The 27,034-nt window shown below is 35.9% G+C and overlaps 1 protein-coding gene across 2 annotated transcripts; it reads left to right on the top strand.

Annotated features, from left to right (window-relative positions):
* Positions 1-27,034, top strand: CCNC (cyclin C). 2 transcript variants are annotated; one of them, XM_012527302.4, is made up of 13 exons: positions 1-353; positions 9,078-9,184; positions 9,982-10,066; positions 10,229-10,298; positions 12,227-12,278; positions 15,225-15,280; positions 16,231-16,266; positions 16,943-17,034; positions 17,657-17,724; positions 20,687-20,766; positions 22,275-22,393; positions 25,149-25,243; positions 25,786-27,034. In XM_012527302.4, the coding sequence occupies exons 1-12, from the start codon at positions 322-324 to the stop codon at positions 25,198-25,200; spliced, it is 849 nt and encodes a 282-aa protein (XP_012382756.1). In that variant the 5' UTR covers positions 1-321; the 3' UTR covers positions 25,201-25,243; positions 25,786-27,034. The 2 variants fall into 2 exon arrangements, with proteins under 2 accessions (XP_012382756.1, XP_004485136.2); XM_004485079.4 differs by lacking the exon at positions 25,149-25,243.

The raw sequence follows: 27,034 nt of genomic DNA, 5'->3' as shown, positions 1-27,034 counted from the left end.
AGCCCGCTGCGACCCTTAGTAAGCCCCAGTTCCTGTCTCCAATTCCTGGGCGGTTGCCTGCAGTCTCCTCTCTGCTGGTTTCCTCCGCAGCCGCCGGGCGTGTCGGAACTTTTGTCCTACGGAACGGGTTTACAGAGCTGCGTGTTGCCGTCCGGCATTTATGAGAATAGGGGGCCGTCCCCTTCCTTTTGCCGTCGCCGCTTCCGAGCGGAGCGGAGCTGACTAGATAGAGGAGCGCGGTTACCGGGCGCGCTGGGTCTATGGTCGCTCCGCGGGCCGCTCCGCCGGCTGGTATTTTTTTATCAGGGCAAACTGTGTTCCATGGCTGGGAACTTTTGGCAGAGCTCCCACTAGTAAGTATTCACCGTTTTCCCGGCCCGGGCCGGCTCTTGGAGGGTGGTGAGGACGGGGCCTGCGACTCCTCTTAATCTGGTTTCCAGTTCATGGCCCTAGCGCTGCGGGGTCTTCCTGGAGGCAGCGGCAGCCGGAAGCGGGATTCGCTTCATTGAGTCGACTTGCTTCTTCTCGCTCCCTAACCGGGTTTATGGGGAAGGATCTGTGAGCTGGAAAGATGGGGGAAGGAGGTTTCGTCTCCCGGGAGGAAAGGTTAGAAGTGTAATTTAAGATTGTTGCATTAACTAGGCCCGTGGGGGTGGGATGGAATGGGCACAGGTATGGAAAGTGTGTCTCAGTTCTGGCCTGTGATTCTGGTTCCTCCGGACTGTTGTAGCTCGCTTTTGCCTGTGAGCTCGTCCGTGGTTCAGCATTGTGTTTTTTTGTTATTCATCCACTATCTTCAGTGGATTTAATAATACTGCAAAGAAGGAACGGAATCTAACTTGTTTCTGTCACCAGTCGCTTCCTGCCACCAGTTTATGCCTAGATGGAGTTTTATGTTGTTAAGGTATAGAGCATCTGATCTCAAATTGTATCTACTTCATTAGTCCATGTCTTATATTTCGTTGTAAGTGCTTTCTAATGATTTTGTGTGTCGAGTTCCTTAGCCTTTTTCATGTATAAGTTTTTGTTTCTGTCAGTGACCGTGGAAGACCATATTAAAAACGTTTTTCTCTAAATAATTTGTTTAAGCAGTCAGAAAGGTGAGTGATGGGCTTGTTAAACATCGATTAGACTTTGCACTGTGTAGGTGAAAGATGAACAGAACCTGATAAAGAAGACTGTTTTAGAGTAGTAAATAATTTTTAATACTAAAAGAGGATTGGTAACTGTAATTTTAACTTAGATTCTATGAATAGCATAAGTTCCTATTCAAAACATGTTTTTCTTGGTCCTATACAGAAGGAAAAAAGGAACAAAGGGCTCAGAAACCTATTTTCAGAAAAGCAGATTTTTCTCTTGCTTTAAAGAGATTCTCTGAAAATGAAATGTTACAGGAGCTATACATCTGATTGTCATTTTTATTTTGTGGTATTTTTCACTCACTGAAATATTTGCTTGGACAAAGTTAAAATATAGAAAGTTTAGGTAGGGGAGAACAGCTATTTTTGTAAACTTTGAAAGAACTGTTGATTGTAAGAAGTTATAAAAGTTTTTCAAGTAAAAAAAATCCTGCCTTTCATTTGACAAGCATTCTCAGTATGATTTTATTTATTCTTGTCATTTTTAAATATATTTTAATTTATTTTTAAAAGATACATAGATTACACAAAATGTTACATTAAAAAATATAGGGGATTCCCCAATATAAATTCCACCAGCATTAAAGAAAAAACAGAAAACGCTATCATCAAATTTATTTTGAAGGGTAAGGAGTGCTGAATAGCCAGAAACATCATAAAACAGAAAAGCAAGTCCTCATCTCCAGACTTGAAATCATATTACCTACATATAGTGGTAAAAACAGCATGCTACTGGCATAATGACAGACACAACAGACCAGTGGAACCAAATTTATGGTTCAGAAACAGACCCTCACTTTTATGGTCAAGTGATTTTTGACTAGCCTGTCAAACTCACACAGCTCGGGCAGAACAGTCCATTCGACAAATGTGCTGAAAGAATTGGACATCCATAGCCAAAAGAAGGAAAGAGGACCCTTATCTCACACCTTATCCAAAAACTAACTCAAAATGGATCAAAAACCTAAAAATAAAAGCAAGAACCATAAAACTTCTGGAAGAAATTATAGGAAAATTTCTTCATGACCTGGTGGTAGGTGGTGGATTCTTTATTTTATTTATTTCTCCCCCCTCCCCCAGTTGTCTGCTCTCTGTCTATTTGCTGTGTGTTCCTCTGTGGCGGCTTCTATCCTTATCAGCAGCACCAGGAATCTTGTGTTTCTTTTTGTTGCGTCATCTTGCTGCTTTAGCTCTCTGTGTGTGCGGCGCCATTCCTGGGCAGGCTGCACTTTCTTTCACGCTGGGTGGCTCTCCTTACAGGGTGCACTCCTTGTGCGTGGGGTTCCCCTACGCAGGGGATACCCCTGCATGGCAGGCTCTCCTTGCGCGCATTTGCACTGCTTGTGGGTCAGCTCACCACACAGGTCAGGGAGCCCTGGGTTTGAACCCTGGACCTCTCATGTGGTAGTGGACACTTTTATCCGTTGAGCAAATCCTCTTCCCTTTCTTGTCATTATTAAAACAATATTTTTTTACTTCTCAATATTTAAAACTGTTACAGGAAATTGCTTTTTTTTTTTTTTAAATCCCTGCCTCCCAATTCAATACTTCTGGAAGAAGGGCCACTTTGCCATATGCAGATGGAGTCCCTGATCTGCAAAAGGTGACAAGTATGAAAGACAAGACAATCAAGTCTTGATAAACAAAAGATTATGACAAATCATTGCTTTAGGTACATATCAAAGATTTTGGTGAAGAAGGAAAATTGACATGAAATACATTGTATATCATGGCTTCTAAGATTCACATTTTAACATCTCTGTAATCAGCATGGCAATTTTTTTTTAGTAGCACGTGAAATGATGCTTAGTCTTACGATCAGTGTAATCTTAAATTTGATAAATTGCAGTATTTGTCTTTTTTTTCCCCTCCATACAAAAGGTTGTGGGGAAAACTTTAAAAATATTTGTTTGTGAAATTTATCTTCCAAAAGGATTTTGTGGAGATGGAATTAATGATAAATCTAGGACAGACCAAATCACAATCTACTTCAGGAAGTTGAAATAGAAGAAAGCACATTCTCTGACCACATTACAGTTAAATTGGCACTAAATAAATATTTGTTGGTTGATCAAATGAATGAATGAACAGATAGGTAACAAAAATAAAAACCTCAAACCCAAATCCGGTTACTGTATTGTATGAAAAAGGAAACTGAAAACAGTTAACATTATTTCTAGAAAATAATATAATGAGGTCAGTTATCTACCCATATCTATGCGTCATAGACTAAAGCTGAATTTGTAAGAAAATTAACCTTCTGAATAACTGAAAATGAACAAAAGTTAAATATTCTATTTAAGAATATTAAGAAGGAAACTTAAGGAAAGACAAAGTTAACACGTACTAGTATATTAAAAAAAGAATGTCAGGTTTTAAGAGCTGGTTCTTTTAAAGGGAAAGCCAAAACAATAGACTATAAACTATTGCTAGAGAAAAAATGTTACAAAAATACAAAATTAGGAATAAGGTAAACAAACCCAGATACACCTTTGTGTTATCGCTACAGTAATACATTTGAAAGCCAAACAAATTAGGAAAATTATCAAAGAGTTACTTAAAAATGTTCCAGACCCACATTATTTCATGGGTAAATTCTTTAAATTGTTTCAGTTCCCAAATACAGAAGGAAACCTTTCCAGTTCTGTTTATGGAGTCACCTTAATACTGATAACAAAATCTAGCAAAGATAGCCCTAGAAACCCTTTAACATATTGACACAGACATCATAACAATTATAAAATGAGGAGTGGATGTGGTTCAAGCAGTTGGGCTTCTGCTTCCCACATAGGAGGTCCGTGGTTCCGTTTCCAGTGCCTCCTGAAAAAACAAAAACAAAAAACAAGCAAAACAAACCAAAGAACTAAGGCTCAGTGGTTGAGCACCAGTTACCTTACTACATATAAGGTCCCAGGTTCAATACTTGGCCCTCAGTACCTAAAAAATATGAGGTGGAGTCTAACATTATATTAAAAGTATAATAAAAAATGACAGTGGGTTTTATTATAGAACTGTAATCAATGTAGAAGTATGTTAAACAGTGAAGGTGCCGAAATGACATTTAGTAAAATTTAACATCTCATCTTGACTAAAGCTCTTACTAGAAATACATACAGAAATAATATGCTTCATTAAAATGATTAAAACATTATCAAAGCATCAACAAGAGATAGTTTAGTGAAGTGTTAGCAAAATCAGAGTGCCTGTACAACATTGTCCTGCAAATGCTAGTCAAAGCAGTTATTTGGAGAATGAGATAAAAAAAGAATGACAAAATTATCAGTATTTAGAGAAAAAAACAATTGGAAAACTGAGTTAACTGAAAATTATTAGAAGCAATACATGTTTAAGGTAATCAGTTACAAAATAACTGAAAGGCTTTCTACTAAATAAATGATAGAAAAATATCATTTACAAAAGCAACAAAAATATAAAATACTTAAGAATAAACTTTGTAAATTTACAAGACCTATAGGAAAAAAACTTTAAAATTCTATAGTGGAACATAAAGACAAATAAATGGAGTTTGAACTCTAGTATTATAAAGATGTCATTTCTCCCTATATTTGTCTTCAAATTTAATATAATCCTAAGCAGAATTTTGATGCAATTTTCCTTTTTTGGGATTTGATAATGATTTTAGAGTTCAAGTCATACAATAATAACTGTGATAGTATAGCCAGAAAATTTCTGAAGAATAGTAACAAAGAAGTATTTCCCCTACTAGATTTCGTTTTATTTTTTAGAAAGTACCTAATCTTTTTTAAAGATTTATTTATTCCCCCTGTTGTTTTGCCCTGACTGTATGTTTCCTGTGTCTATTCTCTGTGTGTTCTGTTTCTGCTTGTCTTCTCTATAGGCAGCACTGGGAACCAATCCTGGGATCTTTTGGAGTGGCAGAGAGGTGCTCAATCTTTTGCGCCACCTCAACTCCCTGGTCTGCTGTGTATCTTATTGTCACTCCTCTGTGTTTCTTTTTGTTGCTTCATCTTACTGTGCCAGCTCTCTGCTGCGCCCAGCACACTGCCTGGGCCAGCTCGCTGCACAGGCCAGCTTGTCTTCACCAGGAGGCCCTGGGACTCATGGGCCTCCTATGTGGTAGACAGGAGCCACATCTGCTTCTCTAATTTTATGTGTTTTGAAATAGCAAGTCATAGAAATAGGAAGAACAAAGAAAAAATAGGAAATTATAAAAAGATCCAAATATTATGGAATTATAAATCAGAAAATTCTTGCATTTGGATAATCATTTGACAAAACATTTAGCTGGACCCCTACTTTTCCAAATAGATGACAAATTGAATGTATAAAGCTTTAAGGATATTAGAAAATATGGGGGTGTATGTATATATTTATCATTTTGCATCAGTGAAGGCCTTCCCAAGCATAACAAACATAGCTTCGTAAAAAAGGATGGGTAAATTCGAATGAATAAAGCGACTCAAATTTCTGTATTGCAACTAATTAAATATTGAGAAGTCATGATAAACTTGGAAATGTCTGCAGGATATTTGATAAATGATTTTTTTTTATATACAAATTTTAAACCAGAAGGCTCTCTTAATTATAAAAATTACTATCCCATTAGGAAAGTGCTTGTATTAGAATTACACTCTACAAAAGAAGAAATCAATTTGGCCGATAAAGACTTGGAAAGATGTTTAACCTCAGAAGTAAACTAATGGGATAAAATCTTGTAGAGATATTTCTTATTGCCTTTAAATTGTAAAGTATTTAAAAGATTAACATTAACCATAGGGTTAATATTTTATTTTTTTTAAAGATGTAGTTATTTATTTCTCTCCCCTTCCCCCCACCCCAGTTGTCTGTTCTCTGTTTCTGTTTGCTGCATCTTCTTTGTCTGCCTCTGTTGTCGTCAGTGGCACGGGAATCTGTGTTTCTTTTGGTTGCATCTTGTTGTGTCAGGTCTCCGTGTGTGTGTGCTGCGCCGTTCCTGGGCAGGGTGCACTTTCTTTCGCGCTGGGCGGCTCTCCTTGCGCGTGGGGCTCCCCTACGCGGGGGACACCCCTGCGTGGCAGGGCACTCCTTGCGCGCATCAGCACTGCACATGGGCCAGCTCCACACGGGTCAAGGAGGCCTGGGGTTTGAACCGCGGACCTCCCATGTGGTAGATGGATGCCCTAACCACTGGACCAAGTCCGACTCCGGGTTAAATATTTTAAAACATATTGATGAGCTGTTAATAGAAATGGAAATCGGTATAACTTTTATGGAGGGCACATTGATAGTGTGTATCAAAGTTAACTACAAAACTGACCCATCAGTTCCACTTCTTGGAATTTATTGCAAGTAGATTTTTCATCAAATATACAAGGATGAATGGCAAATATATTTATTAAAGTATTATTTGTAATAGTGAAAAATGATAGCCTTTGTGCCATCAGATAGGCATGGTTAAATAAATAATGGCCCATCCATAATGCTTTTTTTTTAAAAGATTTATTTTTGCCCCCGCCCCCCCGCTGGTTGTCTGCTTTCTGTGTCCATTCACTGTTTTGTTTTGTTTTTTTCAAAGATTTATTTATTTCTCTCCCCTTCCTCCCCCAGTTGTCTGTTCTCTGTGTCCATTTGCTGTGTGTTCTTTGTCCACTTCTGTTGTTATCAGCGGCACAGGAATCTGTGTTTTTCTTGTGTCATCTTGCTTTGTCAGCTCCCCGCGTGTGGGGCGCCATTCCTTGGCAGGCTGAACTTTCTTTCGTGCTGGGCGGCTCTCTTTATGGGGGGCACTCCTGCATGGCACTCCTTGTGCGCATCAGCACTGCGCATGGGCCAGCTCCACAAGGGTCAAGAAGGCCTGGGGTTTGAACCGCGGGCCTCCCATGTAGTAGACGGATACCCTATCCATTGGGCCAAGTCCACTTTCCCTCCATTAGCTGTTTGCTCTTCTGTGTCCACTCATATTCTCATCAGGCAGCACCGGGGATCTGTGTCTCTTTTTTTTGTTGTGTCTTCTTGCTGCATCAGCTCTCTATGTGTGTGGCACCACTCTTGGACAGGCTGTGGTTTTGTGTGGGGCGGCTTTCCTTGCATAGGGGGCCCCCTTACACGGGGGTATCCCAGCGTGGGCTGGCACTCCTTGCGTGCAGCAGCACTGCGCTGAGCCAGCTCACCACATGAGCCAGGAGTCCCTGGGTATCGAACCCTTGGACCTCCTATATGGTAGGTAGATGCTATATCTGTTGAGCCACATCTGCTTCCCATCCATAACACTTTTTATCCTAGGGATTGAATCCAGGACCTCATACATGGAAGCAGGCACTCAACCATTGAGCTACATCCACACCCCAATGAGAGTTGTTTTTCTTCTTTTGTTTGTTTGTTTTCAGGAGGTACTGGGGATCAAACCCAGGATCTTATACCTGGAAAGCAGGCAGTCAACAACTTAAGCTACATCCACCCCCTGCATCATGCTTTTTTTTTTTTTTTTTTTTTTTTTAAGATTTGGCATTTATTTTTAAAGATTTATTTTTATTTATTTCTCCTTTCCCCCTCTTCCCCAATTGTCTGCTCTTTGTGTCCATTTGCTGTGTGTTTTTCTGTGTCTGCTTGCGTTCTTGTCAGTGGCACTGGGAATCCGTGTCTCTCATGTTGTGTCATCATGCTGCATCAGCTCTCCATGTGTGTGGTGCCACTCCTGGGCAGGCTGCACTTTTTTTTTCGTACAGGTTGACTTTCCTTGTGGAGTGCATCCCTTGTACGTGGGGCTCTTCTACACAGGGGACACCCCTGCATGGCACGGCACTCCTTAAGTGCATCAGCACTGCGCATGGGCCAGCTCATCACATGGGTCAGGAGGCCCTAGATTTGAACCCTGGACCTCCCATATGGTAGGCGGACACTCTATCAGTTGAGCCAGATCTGCTTCCCTGCATAATGCTTTATAATTGCAATTTAAGGGAAGCAGACTTGGCCCAATGGATAGGGCATCTGCCTACCACATGGGAGGTCCGTGGTTCAAACCCCAGGGCTCCTTGACCGGTGTGGAGCTGGCCCACGCACAGTGCTGATGCACACAAGGAGTGTGGTACCACGCAGGGGTGTCCCCCGTGTAGGGGAGCCCCACGCGCAAGGAGTGTGCCCCGTAAGGAGAGCCGCCCAGTGCGAAAGAAAGTGCAGCCTGCCCAGGAATGGCGCTGCACACACGGAGAGCTGACACAGCAAGATGACACAGCGGCAGATTCCCAGTGTCGCTGATAAGGATAGAAGTGGTCACAGAAGAACATACAGCAAATGGACACAGAGAGCAGACAATGGGGGGACTGGGGGCAGAAGGGGAGAGAAATAAATAATAAATAAATCTTTAAAAAAACAAAATAAAATAAAAATAAATGTGATTTAAAAGGATGCTGAATAACAAATTCTCTGACATAAAAAGGCTTCCCATACATACTGAATGACCAAAAAAAAAAGGTTGTTGACTAGTTTTTTTGGATCATGTCAATTTCATATCTATAGTTAAAAAATACTACATTTGACAAGTGGCAGGAGGGGCTAGCATGTAATAAATTCTGAAGCAGCTCTTAACCTGATTATAATTCGTGAAGTAGGGAAATTACCCTAATCATGAACAACTGAGAAAAATATACCATATCAAATCTAAGGTGCTATCAATTATAAGATGCACCAGTATTTTATTTATCACATGATTCCAAGTAAAATGCTAAGACATCATTGATTGAAAGATGTATCATGACACCAGTCTTAGAATCAACGAATACAGTATAAACTGGTAACAGAGAGACGACCTAGGAGGAGGAGAGAAAAGATTAGCCAGAAATCTTTTCAGGGTTATATTTACATTTATTAGTGAGATAATTCTCAGTGTTGGAGTTTCAGTATTACCTCTTGTACTTTGTACCTCTCAGAATATGAAAAATTGACATTTTTTTAAGCATGTCTTTACGTCTTTACTTCTAGTTTGCAATGGATTTTGGATAAACAAGATCTGTTGAAGGAGCGCCAAAAGGACTTAAAGTTTCTCTCAGAAGAAGAATATTGGAAATTACAAATATTTTTTACAAATGGTAAACTTTTTCTTTACCTCTGAATTAAATTTTTTTATTCATATGTGTATTCTTTTTTTTACAACTTTATCTTTTAATAAGTTTTGTAATTGTCTAAATGTTTTAATGACTCTCACATGTTAGAGGCACTCAAGACAATTTGAAAGTGTTAATCTCCCTAAGTTTTTATAATTCATTATTAAACCCAGTTTAATGTTTGGCTAAAGCAGGGTACTTTGAGGATAAATGAGTCTTTGGATTAATGTCCTAAATTGGTCATTCTTAACTTTGTTTTGGAGGAAATGGGATTTAAGAGTCAGAAGATCCTGGCCCTGTCACAAGGTAGTTTTGTTACTTGATCTTTCTGATCTTCAGTTTACCCTGCTGCAAACCTAATTTCCAGTTATTTTGGGGATTGATTATGGTTTGTTGTTGTTGTTTTTTAAATAAATTGTATAAAGTGGTAGTTAAAACTAGTTTGATGGATTATCTCATATTTTTTTCTTTATTATAAAGATAATATGAAAAACATTAAAAGTAATTAGAAGATAGAGTAGAAATAATTATTCTACTTTCTTAATGCAAGAATAATTTTCACTAGGGAGAATTTCAATTTTTTGTTTGTGCATACTCACCTTTTTTTTTTTTTTTAACAAATTTGCAAATCCCAGTGCCAGACCGCTGTCATCCAAGTGAACATTATTGCTTGTGTAGGTTTTTCCCTTTTTAAAAATGAATTCAACCATGTGGAAGTTATTATTTAATGTTACTATTATAATGATACCAGAACAATTAAAACTTTATTGTTTTCCTTTTAGTTATCCAAGCACTAGGTGAACATCTTAAATTAAGACAACAAGTTATTGCCACAGCTACAGTCTATTTCAAGAGATTCTATGCGAGGTAAGGCTGTTTTATTTCCAAGTTGTGCCTACATGAAACCCTTATCTAATGTTGACTAATCTTAGTATAAATGAATCATGTGTTTGTGCTAGAGTTATGTTTACTTTTTTCCAGCGAGTTTTCTAGATGAATGACATTTAACTTGGTTTTATATTATTTTAGGTATTCTCTGAAAAGTATCGATCCTGTACTAATGGCTCCTACATGTGTGTTTTTGGCATCCAAAGTAGAGGTATGAAGTAATTTTCTGTTCTTCATCAAAGTATTGTTAATGTATATTGGTTAATCGCTCCCTGTTTCCACATTACCTTTGTAAAAATAATTGTAGATGGTGATTTATGCAAAATACTGAAATTACTGCAAAATCAAAGAAAATACATATTTTATATATTCATTTAACATACAGTTCTGTAGCACGTACTATGTCCTTTAACAAATATTAATTGATTTAATCTTCTTAACAAACTATGAGATATATAGTAGTATTGCCCCTATTTTACAGATGAGATAACTAAGGCACAGAGTGGTTAAGAAACTTGCCCCCCCCCCCCCGACCAAAAAAGAAAAAAAACAAACAAACTTGCCCGAGATTAAACAGTTGGTAAGTAGGCTATAGCTAAATATAAATTCCAACAAGGGTAGAGAAATCAGGTGAGTGAGAGAAGAGAGGGTAACCTGTAGCTGAGACTGAATCTCAACCTCTACTCATCTAATGCACCTTTCCAGTGTTTTTGAGAGAGTTCAGATAAAATGCAGGCAGTAATAGCAGCTTTTGGCTGTTTTTCATCAATTACTCCATGCAGTCTTTAGTGTTCTGAAACCTTTATATTGTGTTTATATTTTGGGACATTGTCATAAGAATAGTAATTGTTTTTGAATGTGGCTAGGTAAGGTTACATTCCTTTTGGTACCCATTTTGATATAGTTTTGTTTTAGCCATTATTTAGCATTATCTATCACATTCTCCTATGTGTTACTGAAACAAAAAGAGTTCACTCTACTGCAAATAATATTACAAAAAACTTTCTAGACATTTAAGGTTTTCTGATTGTAAGTGGTAGTTTAAGAAAGGAGAACTAGCTTTGTTGTTAAGTTCTTTAAAGGAAAAGAAAGTATTTTATAAAAAGCTTTGATAATAGAGTGGTTTTTCCAAATATTGCCATATAATTTTATTTATGTGAAACACAACCAGTATGGGATACCAAGACAAAATCTATATAAACGTCTACACTTGTAAGGAAGTAAAATTTTGGGGTTTTAAATTTGTCTTGTTAAATATCTCGTTATATGATTTATTGAGTAGCACTTTATTACATGATTTACTGAGTGAAAATTTTCACTTAAGATTTTTGATTAAAGAAAGAAGTGTTACTGGGGAAAAATTGTATCCTTTAAGATTTAGTTATAGCATTTAACAAACTGTAACTAAGCCAAATCTTTCTGTATTTTGTCCAGTTGTATGGGAATTGTATAGAGATGGTCTTTCAGGAGATGTCTCAGGCACTGACCTTTTAGTTTTCAGTTATTATGGTTGGAGATTTAAATGGAAGTATAAATATATGTAGGCACTTACACTCACCCACAAAATGATGTACATTGAAGGTAATTGACTAGACTGGATATTTAATTTAGGTTCTTTTGTTGACTAAGGAGCCAGTCCTGATTTTTTCTGTTTTAAAATGAAGTGAAGACTTTTAGAATCTTACAAGGTTAATCTGAAATTAAATGAGACAATATCTTATACTATGTTGTTCTTGTTTCCCTGTTCTGAAAAGGTTAGTAATTGCTTGGATGGTCTTTGTATAGTGATTTTCAAGTTTATCTTTTCCAGATATTCAGCTATTTTATTGTTAAATGGCATGAAGTACCTGTTTTTTAGTACAAGTTCAATTGAATAGAAAGTATACTTGATATTCTTGCATTTAAGTGTAAAATCTGAAAAATATTCCTGCTAAAATTTGTCTTAAATTGTAGTAATTTTAAGGAAAGGTAGTACATTTAGAGATTTGTTTAAGCACTTCAGACCTCAAGTAGGTGGAAGATGAGCAGAATATAAATGTGGTGGAAACACAGGAAATACTTTATTTTGAATACACCTTAAATACCCTTATGTTCATTTGGTTATTATGTTCATGAGCTCATCAACTTTTCTTTCTCTAGGAATTTGGAGTAGTTTCAAATACAAGACTGACTGCTGCTGCTACTTCTGTATGTAAGTGCAAAAAGTATATCCTGCTCTGAGGAGGTAATTCTCAAGAAAACTCCATAGGATATAGATGTTTTTCAGTTTATGAGACTGTGAGAAATTAGTTGAGTTTATTTTAAATATCCCCAGGTCAGCTTTATAGCTAGAATGTTTCCCTAAAGTAAAGTTAAAATGCAAAAGTGGGTTTTTTTGTTGTTGTTGTTCTTGTTGTTTAACCACTTACCTTAAAACCTCTAAGATATTATTTTTAATGTTTAAAATGTATAGTAATCATAGATCCAGAAAATCAGTTTCTTAATTTTACAGTAAGGGTAGAGATTTGTCTCCTAATTTTGCAATATTTTATTGCTTCCTAATGGTTAACTATTATGTCATTTTTGTGGGTGGAATGAAGTACTTTTTTAGCAACTATAATGTATGTCTTTGTTAGAATATTATGTATATTCCCTCCATATTGAAAAACACGATAAAGAAAAAAATGCTGACTCTATAGCCTGACTTGTAAAAAGGCTGACTTTTAGCCCCTGTTCTGTCTCTAAGCAGCTGCATAACCTTGAGCACATTGCTTAATCTCATTCTCTAAAAAAGTTCGGGGCTTAACTGCCTGTGAGTCATGACATTAAAGGAGATAACGTTGTAAAGTAGCAATTTTAAATTACTATACACAACAAGTTAACATTATGCTATGCTCCATCTTCATAGGTCAAGCAAAAAGGCATCACTTAACTAAAGATAATTCAGACTATCTTTTTTTAACTTCTGTGATCTACATAGGAGAGACACAGGAAAGCTTTTTGTGTTTTTTATGTTTATGAGCCAAATTGAGTAATCTTCATATTTTTTGGACTGTTCCCCTTTCTAAGAAGAATGAAATTATTAATTTATAAAATTCTCTGTTCTACTTCATATCTTAATCTGTTAAGGACAATAGATTGGTAATCATTTGTACTGTAGAAATTAATATACCAACAAATATCACATTGATGAAGTATAGTCTTGGACATTCCAAGTCTTGATATATCACTAGAACATCCTTATAAAAATGTGAGTCCAATGTTAGAAATTTGGGAATAAATAAAATTTTAAAAATAAACAAGGTTTCACAATGTCTTGTGTTAGGGACCTTTGAGAGAGAATATAGTTCTTTAGACACTATGAGGGTGGGAGTAGAAGCCAGAAACCACCTCAGTGAGGGGGGCAAGATGAAAGGTGCTGACCTAAGTAACTTTGGAAATTTGTAAGACTAAAGACAAAAGGAACTACACATAATCATTATACCCTGATTGATAAAGTTATTTAGCATGGAGGTTCACAATAACAATTTGATATTGCTATACATGTATACAGGAATTGAACAATTAAGTAAATGGAAGCTGGGAACCAGATTTCTTACTGTTGGAGTGGAAATTTAGAGATAAGCAAGGGAAGGAGTCTAGAATGGGTCATGTGGTAATGGACTAGAGTTGGAGATACCAGTATTAACTCATACTCAGCTTAATATTGATGTATATGATTACTTATAGAAATATATTTATAGATATGTGTATGTATACTGGCCATAGAGACATATTTCTTTGCTCTGTCAGCTGTAAGCAATGATGTCCTACTAACAACGAGTACATTTAGTGCCCAGATCTTGATTTTTAATACCATATAGAATGGACCCAAAATAAAGAAGCTGCTTTGAAGGGGATACAGGAGCAAGCTCCCAGTGACCAAAGCTGGAACAATTTGAGCAGTAAAATAAAGTAGCGTTGCATTGTAACCCAAAGTTACATGAGTACATACTGATGTAAATAAATAAATGAACAGACAAATTTCCCTATAGAAGAGTTCCATATAATTTATGTAGACACTCTGTTCTCAAAGAGAGGAGGCATAAATCTCTATTCCTTAGTTGTGGGCTGCACATAGTGACTTCCTTCCAAAGTGTACATTCTGGAAAGGGAGAGCAGAGTAATTTTAGAGTGGAGAAACATGACAAACACTACTTTAGACAAGTGACCAGGATCAGTCAACATCAGCAGTCATAAATCATATAGATAGTATATATCCTTGATAACGTGATAAAAATGGCATTTTACCTCCCATCAAATCTTGGGAGATGTTATGGATCTAAACTAGCTGTTAGGATACTTAGGATACCCAATTTACAAAACAAATAATTTTGAAAAATACTTAGAATAAGTGAAATTTCCTTTTAATTTCAGTGAGGTCAACTGGACATTATGCAAAAGGAAGGGCTCAAGTTACAGATTCACTAGAACTTGCCAATATTCACTTGATGGAATTAAACGTTGCATAATAATGTCTTGTATACATTTTTGAGAGCTTTGAGGAGATGGGGGATTGATGTTATTTTTTTAATTCATTTATAGTTTCTTAGTGACCAAGAGTAATCAAACTGTGTGAGGGAGAGGAAACAAAAGAGAGATAAAAGCCCTAGTGTATTCATTATGGAAAGTTTAGAAAGTGTGGATTAGTAGGAAAAAAACTATCTTTAAATCTCAGAGATATCACTGTTAACATGTTTTGGTGTATTATCCTTCCAACGAGAAATAGATTTGTAAACACATTACAGCCTGTGTTCTTTCTAAGCTAAATCATTGGAGAATTGAAACATACCATTCTAGAGCTGGACAGATTTTAGAGATGAGAAAAAGTTACTTTAAAAAAATTTAATCCTTTTATTTTTTAAGCATCAAGAACCCTTTCTTAATACAAAATATAAAATTGAAGCTCTCTAATCATAATATAGGTAGTAACCTACGGCTTTCTGCTACCTAGTCTTTCCCCCCTCCCTGGAAAACAAACAAAAACCTGACTCCCTAAAATCTCCAAGAGCTCTATTGAAATGATTTAGTTCTTACACTAATTTTCTACACTATGTTAAAGGATTTTTTTATTCACTTGCTCATTTTCTCAGTTTAAGTTGTTTTTTGTTTTCTGCAGTAAAAACTAGATTTTCATATGCCTTTCCAAAGGAATTTCCTTATAGGATGAACCATGTAAGTATACTGTATGAAATAAAACTACTGTCAAGGTTACACATGAACTAGCTCGATTTTATATTAGAATAAACTAAATAATGTCACAGAAATTTGCATTTCAGATACTATAAGAATAAAAAGTTTAGACATTAGTTCTAAGTTACAGCTAAATAGCACATACCATTTTTTAAAAATACTTCTTAATAATGATTACCAGTGCTGGCTGCCCATTAAATTACCTTGGCAACTTTTTAAATAATTTTTAATAATAAGTCCAATTAAATCAGAATTTTTTGGTTGGCTCCCAGGCATTAGTATTTTCTGAAAGCTCCAGGTGAAACTAATGTGTAGTTAGGGCTGAGAACTACTGTAATGGAACAATATGAAAAACATCTAAGATAGATTTTGTAAGTTATATGATAACTTACAAGATAGATTTCTGTTGACATTTATAGATTTCTAAAATGTTATAGATTTCTTTTGACATTTTAATAGACATGTTTTTCTGTCATCTTGCAAGAGGTTTGTTCAGTCTGTTTAAATTGTATTTTTCAAATTACATCTTCAGTATTCTTTCCATTTACTGACTTACAATATATCAGTAATAACATTTAAGTGAAGGTGATTGATTTTTTTATTTACTTGGTAGAGAGTGTATTGGAAATCTGATGTTTATATAGGATATTTTAAATAAAAATAAGTAATACGAATGCTTGTAAGAGGCTGACTTTTCCTTGTAGGAATTGGAATGTTTTATAATCATAAGTGCATGAGTAATATATTAAAATAATTTCTTATCACATATTTTATTCTAATGTAAGCTCTTATTTTTTTTTTGTTTTAGTAAAAATTTGGGATAAATTGCTATAACATATCTATACATTTTATATTTTACTAAGCAGATTCGTCTAATTTGAGTTTGTGTTGACATTTGATTGATGCCCTTTTTTTTTTTTTAACCCTAACAGATATTAGAATGTGAATTCTATCTTTTAGAACTAATGGTAAGTATATCTCTTTTCTCTGATTAATAGAGTGAAATTTATTTTCAAATAATAAAGTCAGAAATTCTTTTAAAAAAATTGATTTGTAGGAAGGTCTGTTTTAAACCATTCAAGTGATACATGGTGGTGAAATAATAGCCTAGTAACATCATCACCTATGTACTCACTGAAGCTTGTAAAATAATTCAGATATACTACTTAATATGGGAAAACTTTTTTGTTCATTAGTAGGTAACTGTAACAAAAGGTTTAAAAGGAATCCAGCCAGGACATTAAACCACTGTAAATTATTTGCACAATTTGTATATGTGTGCGGTGTGATTTAAAGATAGATTATGTCTTTGGCAGAATTCTGCTCCTCCAGTTGGGAATTATGGATTTATAGGCTAATAAGAGGTTTCAGTGTGTTGCAGATGTGACACTTTGAGTCTCTAAGGGGATGGATGCTGACTGACTGCCAACCGATTTACCAAGGTATATTCCAGAGAGAGCACTGCCTTCACTATTAGAGTTTAGGGCTGTCATACTGCTTGCTTAGGAGATTAAAAGGGAAGCAAGCGTGAGTTAGAAAAATTCATTTTGAAATACACAATTAAAAATCAGTTGGGTAATGATATCATTTTTGTGTTGTAATAAATCTGTTTTTATACATACACATTTTTTAAACTGTTTCTAGGATTGTTGCTTGATAGTGTATCATCCTTATAGACCTTTGCTCCAGTATGTGCAGGACATGGGCCAAGAAGACATGTTGCTTCCCCTTGCATGGTAATTAGAACAGAAGTTATTAATAGTGTAACATGTTATTAGATAGAAAGGGTGACAACTAAATATGAAGCTTTGTAATTTTAAAGTCATTAAACTAGTGCCCCTAGATATTTTATGCTGAGCAGAATATTTGCTTGTTGAATTTTAACAACAAAAGTGGAATAATGGCTAAAATCGTAAAGATCTTAAGTTATCTGTTGAATAAATATTCCCATTAAAATTTGAATTTGTGTAAAAAGCACTGTTTACATGGAAATTAAGACAAATTTTATTTAAAATAATCAGTCTTTTTGTTGGTATTCAGCATACAGGTTCATTGTGTAATTTCTGGTTTTCTATTTAATTTCTTTCCAGTTTTTGAAAAATTGGAAAAATGTGTTTATTTTAAATAATTTCTTACGAGGTTTAAAATTTTAAAATATATTTGGCTCTAATTTTGTTAATTAAAATATGCTTATTCATTATCACATTCATGAATCCATCTTTTTGTCTTGATATTTTCACCTTTTATATCTATACTTTAGTAATATAAAGATGGGCAATCTGGCGTGCTCTGGGGAGAAATGAACAATCATATGAGGTAGTTCTGCTTTCAATAATAATATGATTTACATTTCTGTAGGAGGATAGTGAATGATACCTACAGAACGGATCTTTGCCTACTATATCCTCCTTTCATGATAGCTTTAGGTATGTAAGTATGGTATACCTTTATTAATTAAATACATAATTTAATTGTTTTAAACCTATTTAGGTCATCCTAAAATAAATTTCACTCTATTGTACTTTATATTTTTATGTTCCATGAAGTAATAGACTAATCCTTGCATGTGAACTTTGAATAATATGAACAGCAAATGTCACAAATCAGGATTTTGTCCACCCACCTCACTTTTTTAGTAAGTTTTAAAAAAAAATCACCTAAAATAATTTTAATCTGTGTCTGAATGGAACATTTTTGTTAGTTCAGGGGTAAAAGTTCAGAATTAAGCCTGCTAATATTAGTTGTAACTCATTGAATAAAATAACCAGGCCTACCTTTTATTTCCTGAGCCCAAGTAAGTCCTCAGAGATTGAGTAAAGGAGCATCTTTGATCCTTAATGCCTTTAAATGGGAGACGTTAACTGTAGTTCTACAATGTGTGGTAGGTAGTGCTGTAATCGGTTTGAATATAATCTTTGGAGTCAGATAGTCCTAGGTTTAAACTTTGCTTCCTTTACAATTGTGGGAAAATTATCTAACCTTTCTGAGTTTGTTTCCTTAATTGTAAAATGGGGAATACTAATAATTCTGTGTAGAGTGGTTGCAAGAATTAAATGAGCTATCTTATAGAGCACCAAATAATACCTCGTATTACATTAGGCACTTGTTAGTTTCCGTTCCTTCTGTTGATTTCTGTGACTATTCATTTGATGTTCCCCCATTCTTTTACTTACTATCATTGGTTTCTTTTTTAATTTTTTCCCTAAATATTGATATTCCTCAAGCTTTCTTACATCAGGGATGGCACATAGGTTATACTTAATTTGTAGTACTTGGAGGCTTCTTATAGGTACTGTATTTGGAAGGATTCTCTGGAAGGAATGCTGGGATCTTTGTGGGTAGGAAGGAGGAAATAGCAAAATGTGCCACATCCTTGCCATCCTTCTGTCTGTGTTCCTCTGGGTAGTCTCCCAGAGACTACTTCTACTATCTCTTATGTACTGAGACATTTAAATTCTTTGCTCTAGCCAAAGTGTTGCTTTTGTGCTTCAGTTCTTTATATCCAGTTCTTTATATGCCTTTTAGATAACTTCATTTGATATTGCACCAGTCCCTCAAACTCCAGTGGTCAGGACTGAACTCATCACTTTTCTCCCCAAATAATTCTCCTTTGAATGTTTTTGCTAGCTTGGTGCATAGCTCTAGTCAGTTAACCTTAGTGGGAAACCTGGCAATCAGGTGCTTTCACCTCCCTCAACATCTACATCTAGTTGGTTACCACCACCTATCATGCCTTCCTCTCAAGTGTCTCCTATAGCTGTCCCTTTTGCAATATCATAGCCATCATCTCATTTCTATCCAGGTTACCACAGCAGTCTCCTGGTAAATTGGCCTCCAGCATCCCTGTGCTCAGAGCCAATCTATCCGTCCCGCTGTTAAGATAGGCTAGTGGTTCTCAGTAGGGAATAATTTTATGCCCCACCAAGGGGGACATTTGGTAATGTCTGGAGGTGATTTTGGTTATCATGACTAGGGGTGAGGGTAGAAGATGTTACTAGCATTTAGTGGGTAGAAGCCAGAGATGCTGTTGAACATCCTCCAGTGCAAGGAATAGTCTGCCACAACAAAGAAATTGTCCAGCTCAAAATGTCTATAGTGGGCAGCAAATGTGCCTCAAGCAGTTGGATGCCTGCTTCCCACATGGGAGGTCCCTGGTTCATTTCCGGGTGCCTTCTAAAAAACAAACAAGCAAACAAAAAACTCACGGGAGCTGATGTGGCTCAGTTCCCAGGTTCAGTCCCTAGCCCCAGTACCTCAAAAAAAAAGTCAATAATGACAAAGTTGAGAAACTCTGAGCTAGAGTGAGCTTTTTAATATGCAGAATTTGTCCCCCAATTAAAATCTTTCAATAACACTCCTCCCAATTTATGGTTAAAATCCCCAGCCTCTCTATACCACTTGTATATACCATTGTCTCTTCCTATATGCCCCCCATTTTTTTCTTTTCTTTGTTTTTGAGGCTTGACTCAGATAGCACATCTTTAATGATAACCATCCACTCCTCCCAGCATCACCCCAGTTTGGATTTAGGATGCCTACTCTGTCTCTAATTTACTGTTTATACCCCTGTCCTAAGCCTCACTTTATAGCCTTGTTTGACCTGGGGCAGCCACTGTGTGAGTCCACAGTTTAGTCACTGTTTGCCTAGAATGTCATCTTAGCAAAGTCATGGGTGACTGGACCAGGGAGTATATCTCTTTACAGGCTGGGGTGTGTCAGGATAGCCAGGTTGCTCAAGATCAGCTGATTTAGGCAAAATTGTGATATAGATGGTTGTCTTTGGGCTCTTTTACTGTCTTTGTTAGTTTGTTCACTATTGCTATAAAATGCATTAAATTTTTTTCTAACTTTTATTTGATTACAACACTGGTTTCTATATCAGTGTGCCCAGTCTTCAGGTAACTTGATTATATGCTAATAACGTAAAGGGAAAAAAAAGCAATGGCAATATCACTTTTAACTGAAATATTGAAACAGTATTATTGAAACTTTTCAGCATATTGATTGGCTCTTTGTTTTGTCACACTGACTTCTGGGTGAAGTTTGACCACTACTTTGTACGGCTGTTCAGGGATGACTCCCCTGCTCTAATCTCCTCCCTGGACTTTAACCTCGCTAATATGCCCTTGACTCTCAAAGGAACTACAGCATGAATGGCATACAGTGCAGAGCAGAAACTGTCAAGACTAATGTAGTTTAGTAATTTTTTTCTCCTTATATTAAATAATGAGATGGTCAGTGGTAACTATTGTATGAAGTAATTTAATTTTATAAAAGAATATTAGAAAATACACACGAAAATTCTAAGTGAAAATCTTTTTAATTCTAAGTCCTTATCTTCCAAGTTTGCAGTTAAACATGGGCAATTGCCTCTCATTTTCTTTCCAGCTTGCCTCCATGTAGCCTGTGTTGTACAGCAGAAAGATGCCAGACAATGGTTTGCTGAGCTTTCTGTGGATATGGAGAAGGTATTCTTTAAAATTCTCTCAGCCGAATATAATTTTTTTAAAGTGATGTCATATTTACTTATCTCAAGCCTAAAATCTTATTATGTCCATAAGGCTCAAAAGATTATGGGTGAAAAAATATTACGGGATGTGTTTGGCAAGAAGAGTTGACATTGAGAGTTAGGTTATATTTCTGTTTTGGATTTAGGGTTAAACACAATGGTAAATATTTGTTTTGATTGGTTGCAAACCTGTACCTTCCAGGATTACTTTAAAAGTTATCTAAAACCACTAATTAACAGTGAACTTGTGGAACATCCTATCTCTTGGTAAAGTGGTTTTTGCCCATTTTTCTGCCTTTTCTGCTGAAATGTTTATGGCATTAGAACTAATCCAGTAATAGATCTACCCAGGTAGGTAAGAAAGGGCTAATTAAGAAACTTGGACGGTTATTTGAAGCTGCCACTTTTGAGTACTTTAACTCGTGTGAAGAGCAGTTAACAGAGTATCAAAGCAACATCTTGTGTCACTCCCTTCCATTAAATTGAAACACTTGAGGCTCTAGAAATGTGCTTTATAGTGGCATTTTCCTTCCTGAATAGAACCTCTATTCCAAGCAGCCCCCCAGGGAAAGGGGATGTGGTCCTGCTCACCTCTCCCTCACCCTGTCCCTAACCAGGGTAACCCGCGGCGGGGTGCGGTCGCCGCAGAGACGCGAGTCCCTTGCGGGAGAAGCCGGTCGGGATGGGCGCCTCTGCGTGCCCGGCGGCCAAGCCCCACCCGCGCCCAGGAGCGGAGCGAGGAGGAGGCCCGGCCGGTGGGCGGGCGCAGGCGCGAGACACCCGCCACCGCTCCGACGCCGCAGCAGAAACCACTCCGGGGCAGCCGGCCTTGCGCTCCGGGGCCGGGCGCGCGAGGCCGATCTCTCCCAGGAGAGGAGCGCAGAAGCCCCTGGACAAACCCTTGGGTCGTGGGCTGACTTTAAATAGATCAATAGATCGCAGCGAGGAAGTTGCTCTGCTACGTACAAAGCCATGACCCAGAAACAGGTCGTCCAGGAGTGGTTTATTACCAGGTTCCCCACAAATGTGCGGGGCCTGTAGGGCGAGGGTGCAGCCCCTTTTCTGGCGGGGCCCGTTTCCTTGGTATTCTATAGGATTAGGTAATTGCTTCTGAGAACAGTAATTTTGTTTGGTTTAAGATACCTGCAATTACAGAAACTAATAAAGTATTCTCTAAATAATTAAAACAAAAAAAAGATACCTGCAGATAGAGTGAATCCAATTGCAGAAATGGAAAAGGATGGACATGGTATATATGTTGAAAGATGAGAGGCTAGGCAGAAAAACCTAAATAGAAGCGTAGTGAAAAACACCACTTTCAAATTGATTTAGGATTGTGTAATCTAAGCTAAATACTTACAGAGGCTCTGTCTTTTCCTTGTTTTTGGGAATGCCTAGTATGTGATCTTTATATATTAAATGTTGATTGTTATTATCACTGAGAACCTTTCAAATATTTTCTTTTAGATTTTGGAAATAATCAGGGTTATTTTAAAACTATATGAACAATGGAAGAATTTTGATGAGAGAAAAGAGATGGCAACTATTCTTAGTAAGATGCCGAAACCAAAACCGCCCCCAAACAGGTACTTTGTAGACTTTAATGATTGCTTTCATTTAAGTATATAAATCATACTATATTGTAATATTCTTTCTTATATTGTTTTGTTATAGCATTTTCTTAAAATTTCTTCCAAAACTTCATGATTCCTAATTATTATTTTAATTTATGTCTCAAAAAATACAATAATCTCATCATCTATTTAGTAAATTTTCCTAGTGAAATGACAGGTCTATTACAGGTATCCCTCAACATATGGCCATATAATCCAAAGACATTTAGATGGAACAGAATTAGGCAAGTTTATTTGAAGTCCAGGGATAAAGAATTCTGTAGTAGTCCCATGTCATACTGACTCTATGCCAACTTCCCCCCCCCCCCGCCCCAACTGGCTTTTACCCTGGTTTTATAGATTTCATTAGCAGTTTTAAAAAATTTTAGATGTTTTATCTGATATTGTAAGGATAAAGAACTTTAACTTTTGAGTGATCCTAAGAGCCATGGATAAATTATCTGTTCACTTAGTTCAGTGGTTCTCAACCCTCGCTGTACATTTGAGGTCATTTGAGGTGGGAATATTTTTAAAAAATATACGTGACTGGGCCTACTTTAAAAAATGATTTTAAATGGTACGAGGAAAAACTCAGGTATTAGTAGTTCTAAAAGTTCCCCAGGTGACTCTGAAGTGCCGTCATAACTGAGAATTCACTGACATAGCTAGTGAGTGAGCCTAGTCACACTAGTTAGATGTTCCTAGCATTCTAAGCTCTATGTGGTTTTATTGTTTTCTGTTCACCCTGGATTATGTAGATGTTCTGACGCAGCAATAAGAATATTGTTTCATTGTGAAAAATGATTTTTCCCTCTACCCTAAAACCACTTGCTAATGCTAAGAGAGAAAGTGGAAAGAAGAAGAGAGTAATAGTTTGTAGCCAGAAAACAGTTTAGGATAAATTCTGTAGTAGTGTCAAAATCAGCATTTGTTTGCATCTTTAGTGAAACCAAGTCTCATACTCAGTGAAAGAAAAAGCAAATTCCTAAATCTTAAAATGAATGCTTTAGCTATTGAAAAAATTGCCCAGTGAGAAGATAAAAATTCTATAAGTTTAGGAGCGTAGTTAGCTTATTGTGAGACTGTGTCCTGGATCTATGTCACATCTGTCAGAAAAGATCCAGGAACTTCTGTACACATTTTTATGAAGTAAGAAGTGCAAAGGCCAAGTAACCCTTGAATATTGTTTCAAGAATTAGAAGACCTATTATTTTATGCATGCTGCAAAGAATAGCAGAGGTAGTGTCAGCTGTTCACATTGCTATGAATATGATAATTTTATAACTGAAGAAGTTCATTGTAGAACAATGGTTGTATAGGCAGGAAAAAGTATTAAACTAAGAAAAACCAGCTCAGTTGTCGAGGTACAAAACCATTGTGTGTAATGGATATTATGTGTCCCATATCCACTCAACATGATAAAAAAGTACATCAATATACTAACTTTGATCTTGGCCAACATTACAAGTTCACTATTGCTTCTCATTTAAGTAAACAGAAATCGGAAGACAAAATTCCAGTCAGTAAGATCATGGAAGAATGTAGTGAATGGTTTTAAGAAGTTTCCTTCCTTAGACAAGAAGTGAAGATAATTATACATTTTGCATGCCAAGTGATGGTAAAGATTTCATGGGCCTGGAATAACTGATAGCAGGGATGAGTGGACACTGAGAGAGAGAGCCTTAAGAATTGGTTTAATAAAAGGTAAAAGTTTGGAAAATAGAATTAGTAAAAGCTAAGTGGAACCTACCTGAATTTAAAAACATTTTCAGTATGTGAGCTTTAAGGTCATTTGAGAAATAAATCTATTTTCCCACTCACCTTTTCTGCTACCTGGTTCAACAACTTCTTTTACCAAGGACTTAGTTGACTTGCTATATAACCTGACCTTATCCTCACTATCTTCATCCATACAGTGCTTATACTGTATAGCTTGCAACATTATCATTTAACTTTTATTACCATAATTTCAATTTTAGAGACCAGGCAAATTCAGGTTATATAGTGATGATGAATACAGCTTATATTCAAATAAACTTGGCCACTAAAATAATTCATTATGTATTGGATCATTAAAGGTTAAGCAAGCATTTGGTTAGAATTCTAGTTAAATTCTGCATTTTACAGAGGAATATGTGATAGATTTGTAAAGCTCTCCTCTAGTATCTCTCAGAAATGTCAAGGGTCTGCTGTACCTCCCTGAAAATGTAACTTGATGTTGACTCATTCTAAATGCTACCTTGGGGGGGTATATTATAGGATACTAAGCCCATTATATATGGAGAAATGTTAGGAAGATTTTTAAAACTTGAATTTATACTAATACCACTATGGATGACCAACTTGTTTCTCTAAAACAGCCATTACAACTGTTTTTTCCCAAATTGTTCTGCAAATTCAAGCATTGCAATTCTTGCAAAATGCCTTAATATCATATAAGTTTATGGGGTCCAACTGTTAAAAAATCTAAATAAAGGCCATTAAATAAGAAACAAATGTAGATTGGGGGCATTGGGGATGGAGGTCAAGCTACAGAGGGAAGTAAAGAAATGTTACTCATCTTAATCATTTATCTAGAAAACTGAGTTATATAACATTAACATAGATTTGTAGATTGTTGCTGATAAAGTTAATGTTACAGTTTGGAAAAAAATAATAATTGACTTATATACAAGGAGCTGTTTAAGGCAGTCATTCAAACAGCTACCTTTGGATGCATTTTTTACAGAAATTCCCTGAATGATTCTCCACTAGTGGCAGGGCCTGAAGCTGCAAGATGATGATGGACAGGATAAGGCAATAATCCTATTGCCACAGTTACTGGTATTCAGTTTTTAGTTATATTTATTTTAAATATTCAGCATTTTCCAGGAAATTACCATATTTCTTTCTAACATAGTTTGCTGTATTTACATGATTTTACTATGCCTTTGGAAAACAAATTTTTTTGGAAGAACACGTCTTGATTTTCATAATTAGTCAAAAGGAGTAGGATTTTATATGTAGGATTTAATCTTACAGGAAATTTGTTTGCAAGAAGCTCTAATCTCTATGTTGAGTGATACCTGTAATGACAATGAAAAACCATACCCTAATTTAAGTTTTCTGAGTATATATGGACACTAATTTCCAGTATGTTTGTTATATGTGAAGGCGCACAAAGTTCCATAAAAATAAAAACATAAAACCAAATGTTAGTCTTCTGGATTTTAATTTTTTCACATCTGTGTCTTACAATCAGAAATATCTTTGTTATATGAGAATTGTGCCACAGAATAACTAAATTAAAAATTAGTAGATTTTTCAGGCTGTTGAAAATGAATTGTTTAATTGGTATAAAATCTCTTTCTTCCCCACTTGAACAGTGAAGGAGAGCAGGGTCCAAATGGAAGTCAGAACTCTAGCTACAGCCAATCTTAAAACATTCCGAAGAATTCCATAGTGGACCACTTGGAAATAAACCATTGGACAGATTTCAGTAATGTCTTCAGTGGAATACAAATGAAAATGAATAGCTTGTTTCTGTCAAGCATTTTGGGAAGTGATTTTATTTTTGCAAAAATAATTTTTTCTTTACCTAAATTGATTCTACTACATTGATTAAAATTTCTTGATTAACAAACTTTGGAAAGGTTCCATGGGGACCTACAGGCAGACATACATAAACATTTCAAAATTAATAGCTTTTTGATTAGTATACTTTTTTTAAAATTTGGATAATAGAAAGTATAGCTTTTTATTATAATTAAGCCAGGAAACATAAAGCATAATTTGTTTAAAATTCTCTTTGGTCACTGAAGGACCAAAAAAAGTCAGATATATGAGGGTTTTTTTTCCCCTCAAGTTAAACTTTAAAACTATAGTTTAAAGAATCAAATCTTACAAAATCCTGGAAGATTTTGATAATAATGTTGATAATTTCAGGGAAATTAATCAAGTACCTATTGATTTAAAAGTGTATTTTATTCAGTAGTTTTGGTATCTTGCCATGGAAGATACTAGCCCAGCCTAGTAGAAAAGTGCAATATGTATAGCGTACTTTTGACATTTTAAAAGTTCTATTAATTCTGTAACCATTTTGAAATGCTGGGCAAACTTTAAAAAGAAAAAGATCCTACATGAAGTTATTTGCATTGATTCACAGTTAGTAAGGCATTTTGAAAGTTATTTGGATAGAACACCATATGATTGAAATTTGTTAAGATTTTAATGTTAGTTTTACTCTACTGTGAAAAGTTTTTAATAAAATAAACACACCCTAGTTTATTTTGTGTTTTAGTATGGATTTACACATTTATTACAGATACCCTGAGCCAGGAACACAATCAGGTTTCAGGCCAGTTTGATACTGGCTGTTCTTAATTCTGATATGAGTGTAGGACTTCAAACGAAGTGTTATGTCAGTGGGACTGTGCTGTCTGTGCAACATAATAAATAAATCATTTTCTTTGGACTTGAGGAAGAGTGATAAATAAAATTTGGAGGCATAGGATGTTGATGTTCACTTTAAGTATTAAATTTTTTTTTTTATAAATTGTGAGCAATGGATTTTTAAATTAAATGTTGACTTCCTAGTATAAAACCATAAGAATAAAAGTAAGTTCTTCAGCTGTA

This window comes from Dasypus novemcinctus, chromosome 11 (genome assembly GCF_030445035.2).
Source record: "Dasypus novemcinctus isolate mDasNov1 chromosome 11, mDasNov1.1.hap2, whole genome shotgun sequence".
In the NCBI taxonomy this organism is placed as follows: domain Eukaryota; kingdom Metazoa; phylum Chordata; class Mammalia; order Cingulata; family Dasypodidae; genus Dasypus; species Dasypus novemcinctus.
Note: the sequence above shows the minus strand (reverse complement) of the source record. Positions and strands in the feature narration are given on the sequence as shown.

What these genes read in the sequence shown, in the direction of transcription:
- CCNC (XM_004485079.4), top strand. Translation starts at nt 322, where the DNA reads ATGGCTGGGAACTTTTGGCAGAGCTCCCACTA. An exon ending in TTCCTTATAGGATGAACCAT is followed by an intron (nt 15,281 to 16,230) that starts GTAAGTATACTG and finishes TAACCCTAACAG; the next exon opens with ATATTAGAATGTGAATTCTA. An exon ending in ATGTTGCTTCCCCTTGCATG is followed by an intron (nt 17,035 to 17,656) that starts GTAATTAGAACA and finishes ACATTTCTGTAG; the next exon opens with GAGGATAGTGAATGATACCT.